Source organism: Salvelinus alpinus, chromosome 3 (assembly GCF_045679555.1).
Source record: "Salvelinus alpinus chromosome 3, SLU_Salpinus.1, whole genome shotgun sequence".
Taxonomy (NCBI): domain Eukaryota; kingdom Metazoa; phylum Chordata; class Actinopteri; order Salmoniformes; family Salmonidae; genus Salvelinus; species Salvelinus alpinus.
In genome coordinates this window covers 75947391-75954900 of record NC_092088.1, presented here as the reverse complement: position 1 = coordinate 75954900, position 7510 = coordinate 75947391, and the positions used below count along the sequence as shown (strand labels likewise).

The 7510-nt window shown below is 39.9% G+C and overlaps 1 protein-coding gene across 1 annotated transcript; it reads left to right on the top strand.

The window, feature by feature from the left end:
• Positions 1 to 800: 800 nt before the first annotated feature.
• On the top strand, positions 801 to 6574 carry LOC139571342 (meiosis-specific with OB domain-containing protein-like). The gene is made up of 14 exons (XM_071394138.1): positions 801 to 1046; positions 2038 to 2142; positions 2353 to 2410; positions 2688 to 2819; positions 2936 to 3008; positions 3102 to 3297; positions 3505 to 3605; positions 3689 to 3741; positions 3846 to 3941; positions 4104 to 4196; positions 5420 to 5564; positions 5732 to 5918; positions 6020 to 6106; positions 6249 to 6574. Exons 2-14 carry the CDS (start codon positions 2074 to 2076, stop codon positions 6351 to 6353), a joined length of 1395 nt encoding a protein of 464 aa, XP_071250239.1. The 5' UTR covers positions 801 to 1046; positions 2038 to 2073; the 3' UTR covers positions 6354 to 6574.
• Positions 6575 to 7510: the final 936 nt, after the last annotated feature.

Genomic DNA, 7510 nt, shown 5'->3' with positions numbered 1-7510 from the left:
CTTTGGATAAGTCTTCATTGGCCTCCTCTATGATAGTGTTGTGTAATGTTGGGCTATTACTGAGTACACTGTACTAGTGTATTTACTACTGAGGTAGCCTAAAGTCTACATGTGGAAAGGGGCTGGTTTACATCATGACAGTTCATTAAAGGTCATGACTCAAGAGGGTCTGGAAGTAACAGGCTACTGCCGTAGACCTATTATCCATGTCTAGGACTAGGTCTGTAAATCGTCAATAGCAGAGGGAATTTAATCATCCTCAACCACACGTCATAAAACCTCCCAATGACAGGTGAGAAATCCTCAGGCGCTGTTGATAAATATTTATCTATTTTTTAAATTATTGCCAAGAAAGGGGGGAGGTGGAGAAGAACAATACAGGAAGGTGTGTGCCAGGAACAGTCATCATATTAGCCTTGCAATAAAAGAAAAAGCAGATGATGTAGAATTGAAAAAGCTTTGCAAAACGAGGCTCTCTCAATGCAGATGGGACAAGAATATCAGCATAGACCATACAGAATTACGCACCCCACCAGAATTATGCACTAGAGGCCCCCCAAAAAAATATACATATGTTTTATTGTCACATACACACCGGATAGGTGTTTTACGGGGTCAGCCATTGTAATAAGGTGCCTGGAGCAAATTTGGGTTAAGAGCCTTGCTCAAGGGTACATCAACATATTTTTTACGTGTCGGCTCGGTATTCGAACCAGTGCCCTTTCGGTTACTGGCCCAACGCTCTTACCGTTAGGCTGCCTGTTTTAACAAACGAGTGTAAATCCAAAACGAGGCTCTCTCAATGCAGATGAGACAAGAATATTAGCCTCTTAGACCATACAGTATTATTCACCCCCCACCACCAAAACTGACACTTTAACCGTAAACAGCGCTGCAAAAACAACAAGGCTACTGTATCATTTCAAACTGCTTCTAGTCTATCATCCATCCACAAGGGCCGCGTGCGGTGGACGGGTGAACCACAGCATCGCGGGCTTCTCCCCCGCGAAATTCACTGAACTAACTCATGAGGCAAACGGAACCAGGTAATCTCAATGGTTTTTCTAACAAATACTAACAGTAGGCCCCACTCGCTTTGTATATATTACCGGCATTTTATTGACATCGTTTGTTATTCTGACCTTAGAGAAAATAGGTTTGCCTTACCTGGCTTTTAGCTTGCAAGGTAGGTCGTGGCAGATAGTCTGTCAGGAAGCAGAGGGTCGCCAGAGTAAGTTAGTTAGCTAGCTAGCTCAAAAATGTAACGTTGCCAATGTTTATTGTTCCACTAAAAGAGTACCTCTTGCGTCTGGTGATATTTTAATTCGAAATTGTGCACCAATATTGAATTTTAAAAGCCTGTTATATGAATTGAAGTGCCATTTAAAATAGACCACATGTACAATTCAATCAATTTGATTTTTATATGAATAAGGGCTTGTTAAAATGCCCAAATTCTGCATTTTGACATGCCCTCTGTCAACACTGTCTCTTCTAGAAAGATTTTAACCCATTTAATCCCAACATTTCTCCCAAATTACACCATCATTGTAAAGCCCTAGTTATTTTGTTGCTTTGACAAAGTCATTTCTGAAGATTATTATTTATTTAATGTGATTAGTGATTAATTTATGTCAGTCCCTCATTTTAAGGTCAACTCTGTTTCATGAACTGAACTCTCATGAAACTAGTACTTTTAAAGCATTTTTTAAGCTTGCATTCAATTGACAATCCTGTTATGATCAAACCTGTTACGGTCAACCCTGTTATGGTCAACTGTGTTATGGTCAACCGTGTTACTTTATTTGGCACTTACTGTAGTTTTACTATTTTTGTATTTATCCTCTTGAGATGGGAAAACATGTTTTTTATGAAGAAAATTTTCTATTTATGACAATGTTAAAATTAGGTCAAATCAAAAGTTTGTTTTGCCCAAGTTACACTTCTCAAAAGGCAGTGAATTGGTGGAACGATCCATTTACTAACTCACACAGGTAGAATATCTGACACGTGTGTTTTCTATTCATTTTATTTCAGCAACTTAGACCTCAGAACTGGATAAACACTTGGAAAATGGCATACAGCAGGCAAGCTAAGGACTTTGTTGCCATTTCTGATTTACACCCAAATACAACACATCCGGTGAGTCATGTGATATGATACAATTGTTACAGTAACCTAACTTGTGGCTGGATACACCGTCTTGAAAAAAATTATTCAACCAATTTGATATCTTGAAGTGAAATAAACTGTCAAGACTACAACAATCATTTTGAATCGTGACTGTTGTATTGATTAGGCTAAATTGGTTTGAAGCATACAAAATGTTGAAATATCTATTCTGTTTTTCAGAGAGTGGCTGGAGTCATCATTGGAAAAACTGATGTCAAAAGCTTTCCAGACAGGAAAAGTTGAGGATTCAATTTCATTATATTTCCCCCATCATTTAATATTGGTGCATACTGGCATCAAATAGTCTAAATACAACTTCCAAGTATTCATGTAGTATCACTGGTATCAAATTCAGTGATAGCCTGCTGTCCACTGAGGCCTCCTGCCTCTGTCCTCCCAAAACATAGACTTATCCCCAAGGCATGCCTACGCTGTAGCCTACTGTGCTCAAGTTTATGGCTTGCTCACTAGAACGCTCTACTGGCAGTTTTCTGAACTGATCTCTGGCATTTCAGGTATTGGTTTTGACAGATTCACTTTCGGCTTCACAATCAAGGACTCGCCAGACTATTTCATTAATGTATCCTCGTGGGGCAACGATGGATACATCAATGGGCTCTCTAACAGCTTCCGCATAGGAGACTGTGGTAAGATTATGCATTTATTTCAATTCTATGAAGATGTAAAATAATACATCATGTAGAAACAATGTGTCCGTCTTTTTGATAATTACACTAATTTATCTGTATTTTCCCCCCTTCAGTTATTATAGAAAATCCTTTAGTTAATACCAAAGATCCTGAGAAAGAGGATAGATTCTGCCCCTCAACTCCCAGGTACGGTGTACTGAGTACTGAGTGGTTAGTTCTCTTTTTAAACATGACTATACTCTAGTAATACAAGTAACAAAACCAATTTCTCTGTTTCAGCTTATACAGGTTGCTGGTGAGTGAAGCTCACTCCCAGCTATCAATAGGCTCTGACATAGAGACGATGAACAGGCTGCTGCCTCTGCTCCACCTGCCTGTGAAGGACTCCAGGGACTTCTACTCTTTGGGAGACATTGTGGCCAACGGACAGAGCCTGGACAGGACCGTCATTAACATACTCGCCGCCGTTCGGTCGGTAAGATCTGAGAGTGCATAGAGTAAAGTAGGTCTTGAGGAGGGTAGTATCCGGTACACTAGTGTGACTTTGGACTATCATTATATAGTTGTATCTATTAATATAGGAGCCACAAACTAGGCCCTATTTTCACATGTCCAGTGGCATAAGTACCATATGTATTGGAAAAGCTAAAAGCGTTTCCAAACCACTATTTCTGCCCTCCAGATTGCAGAGCCAAAGTTTTTCACCACGGCGGACGGACGCAAAGGGCAGAGGCTAGAAGTGAAGCTCTTTGATGATTCTGTCACATCTTTTCCCTTAGTATGGTAGGAATTGTACCACTGTACCCCACATGTCTTCAATATCCCCATCCTCTCCCCTGAGTTAACATAACTTCTGTATCACACAGCTGGGACAGAGAGGCCATTCAGCTAGTTCAGACTCTGATACCAAGAGAAACAGGTTGGTATACAGTGGGCTCTAATTCTTTGTGAAATGGAAATGTGAGATTTTGTGTTTGTTTTAAAATGTCATTGACTGAATAAGACTTTTCTGTGTACTTTAAGTGCTCTTTATCTCGGATGCCAGGATTGGTTTTGACAGCTTCCGGAACTGCATGACAGCTACAGTCAATTCTAAAACCATAATCACTGTCAACCCGGGTAAGGATATCACTTTATTTGGATTGATCACATCTGTTTACAACACATTCTCCATTGAGACACAGTAGACAATTGTTTTTTAAATAGAATATTTTAATTTTCACATTATTAATACAGTACCTTATGCTGTAATTAATGTGATTCTGTTTTGAGATACATAAGATACAAAGGAAGCCAGCCTTCTGTTCAGCTATGCCAAAGAGGTCTCTGAGTCTGGTGTGTTGGATGAGGATGACAGGCCTGGAGATGTGCCTGGTAGGTAACAACCATGACTCTAGTATTATTATACAATTGAGACTTTGCACATTTTTATTTATTTAACTAGGCAAGTCAGTTAAGAACAGAATCTTATTTACAATGACGGCCTAACCCAGCCAAACCTGGACCAATTGTGCACTGCCCTATGGGACTCCCAATCACATCCGGATGTGATACAGCCTGGAATTGAACCAGGGACTGTAGAGATGCCTCTAGCACTGAGATGCAGTGCCTTAGACCGCTGCGCCACTCAGGAGCCCTAATGAGTTAGGCCAGAGAGGAAGAGGCAAAGCAAGAAGGTTTACTCCACCCAAAATCTGTTAATGAAAATAAGACCGTGAAGTGAGGAATTTTCAATGAAAGAATGTCAAGTTTGGTCAACAAAAATGGAATTGCTAATTTGCTACGTAAGGTTTATTTGATCTAATAGAAGTTTGGTAATGGTTAGGTCGGTACGAATGCACACTGATATAGGTGGACGCACGTGGAATTTCGGCAACTTCTGAAAAAAACGACTTTATATCGGAGTGTTGCCTGTTGTTCACACACGTATCTGCCCTCTCATTGGCTAGAATGGCCCCACCTGATCTCACTTCCTACCACCTGCCTTCCATCTTTGAGGACATGTGTTTCCATTGTTAGAGCGGTAGGGTTGCAAAATTCCAGGAACATCCAATAAATTCCCTGGTTTTCCCAAAATCCCGGTTGGATCAATCACAGATATCAGGAGGGAAAAAGCAGGAGGGCCGGTATCCTCCAACCAGGATTTCTGGAAAACCATGGAATTTATTGAAAGTTCCCCGAATTTTGCATATAGAGTAGTCACTCGACTATCATGTCAATATAATTATTATTATTATTATTATACCTTTATTTCAACACTAACACAGACTGAGACCAAGGTCTCTTTCACAGCTGGGCCCTGCGTATACATGTTTACACATACAGTTTAGGTAAGATGATTAAGAAACTATACAAGACAAACAAATCGATCACAGATAACACAAAAGAATACAGCAACAGATTTCATTTACACATAGGTTATTCCCCTAACAGCACAAGAACTTGCATTACCCGAAACAGTTACAAGCAATACAAAAATAAAAATCCTTCAATAAATATTTAAAATGGGCAAGGGACAAGAGTCTCAATTCTAGATCATCTTTGGTTAGGCCTACATGTATGATTCTCTGTTATTGACGCCACTGTTCTCTCTCCAGTGGATTCTATCAGTGATGTGTACACAGTGAGCCAGCTCAAACTCAAAGCCCAGGAGAACCCGGAGGTATTCTGTGGAATCACCTACAGCTTCATCTCCAAACTAGATCTAGACACCTCTGTCTCCAAAGTCATCAGAAGCAGGTGGTAAGTTTAAACAGTGGATACACTTTGACACATGATTATTGAATTCATCATTTCTCAGCAAATCCCACATTTTCTGACTACACATTTAATCTCATTGAAACTTAACTACATTAGCACCCTTTCTTTTTCCTGATTTACATATTGGTGCTGGTCTCCTCCCTGCTCAGTTCCAAGTGCAGGTACCAGGTGAATGAGGAGATTCAGAGCTGCTCCAACACAGCCTGCCCTGGGGGAGACCAGCCTCTGACTGTGACCACAGGGTTTGATCTTCTGGTGGATGTGACAGACCACACAGGAACCCTGCAGTCCTGCTCCCTGAATGGCACTGTCGCAGAGAAGACTCTGGGATGCAATGTGAGTGGAAATACAATATATAATAAGTGGGCTTATCCTGGATTTGTGCAACTGCCCTAATGTGCAACCATGGTTGACAGCTCTGCCCTCTTTTGTTGCAGCCCGAGGAGTTTGTGAGTTTAACAGAGGATGAGCGAACGGCGAGGAAATGGAAGATTCTCTTAGAAAGATGCAAAGTATATATCAAGGTGTGTAAAATCCATATGTCATTGGTACTGATTAGCTTTGAAAAGGTTTTGAATGAACCTGTCAGTGGCAGCCTTGTCAAGTATTTTTCTCAGAATTTTGAGCTGAGGAACATAACATTTTTTAATTCTACTGTATCTTCAGATCACTCCCTCTCCCAAAAGCAGAAGTGGAATGAGAGGCAATGTCCTGCAGTGTTCCCTCGCTGATCCAGGAGAAGTGAAGCAGAACATGTCTGCCCTGCAGTAATCTCGTTCACCAGTTGTGTGGTTGGGTCCAAGTGTGGCGAGTCCTTCAGTAGCTTTCTCATATTAGGTGAATAATGGTTGAGATGCACTTTTGACATGGCTTGTGGGTTCTGTAGCTAGGCCTAGATAGAATGTACACATTTTTCATATTTATTTCCCTTTATTTATTTGGTATTGTATATGTGCTGTAATGTACTGTATTTATGTGTATAGTGATATATATATATATATATATATATAGTATAAAAATATTTTTGAAACCATTGCATTATTCTCTAATGAGCTTGGAGGCCTATCCAGTTTACTGTGCAGATACCGTTGGGGTCAGAAGTTTACATACACTTTGGTTGGAGTCATTAAAACTTGTTTTTCAACCACTCCATAATGTTCTTGTTAACAAACTATAGTTTTGGCAAGTCGGTTAGGACATCTACTTTGTGCATGACACAAGTAATTTTTCCAACAATTGTTTACAGACAGATTATTTCACTTATAATTCACTGTATCACAATTCCAGTGGGTCAGAAGTTTACATACACTAAATTGACAGTGCCTTTAAACAGCCGGGAAAAAATATTCTGTAGTTAATTTTCTCAAATTCTAAAGGCACAACCTAAATTCGAGCCAATATCTTATGTATTTGAATATGTTATTACTCCAACCCCGTGAAAGTGACAAACTGACACGTTTTCATGTTCGTCAAATAACTATATCGAATGAGTGACTTTGATTTGACGGCCGCACATGCGCAGTTTTGGCGCGAGACGCCCGTTAAACCCGATGACATGTTTCTGGCACGAGTTTAGCTAGACAACGTCGCCATGAAATCGCCTACACGTGTGATCGGGGATTTCTACTGGAGAAGCAGTTTCTGCCTATCTTGATCCTGTACTGTACTGTATTGGATAAGGATATTAAAGGAGTAGCTAGCGACAGGATGTGATATCATTATTCAGAATGACGACGACGTCGTTATCAAGGTCCCATTTTTTTCGTCTTTTGATTCAAATAATTTAATAACAGTTTAATTGTTTGTTAATAAAAAATAAAATGCATGCCCTACCCACCATGCAAGACAAGATTGTCAGTATTCAATTAATTATAAGGTCATATTTGCTACCAAAATTCTGATCTGAATTAATGTATACGCAGAACATT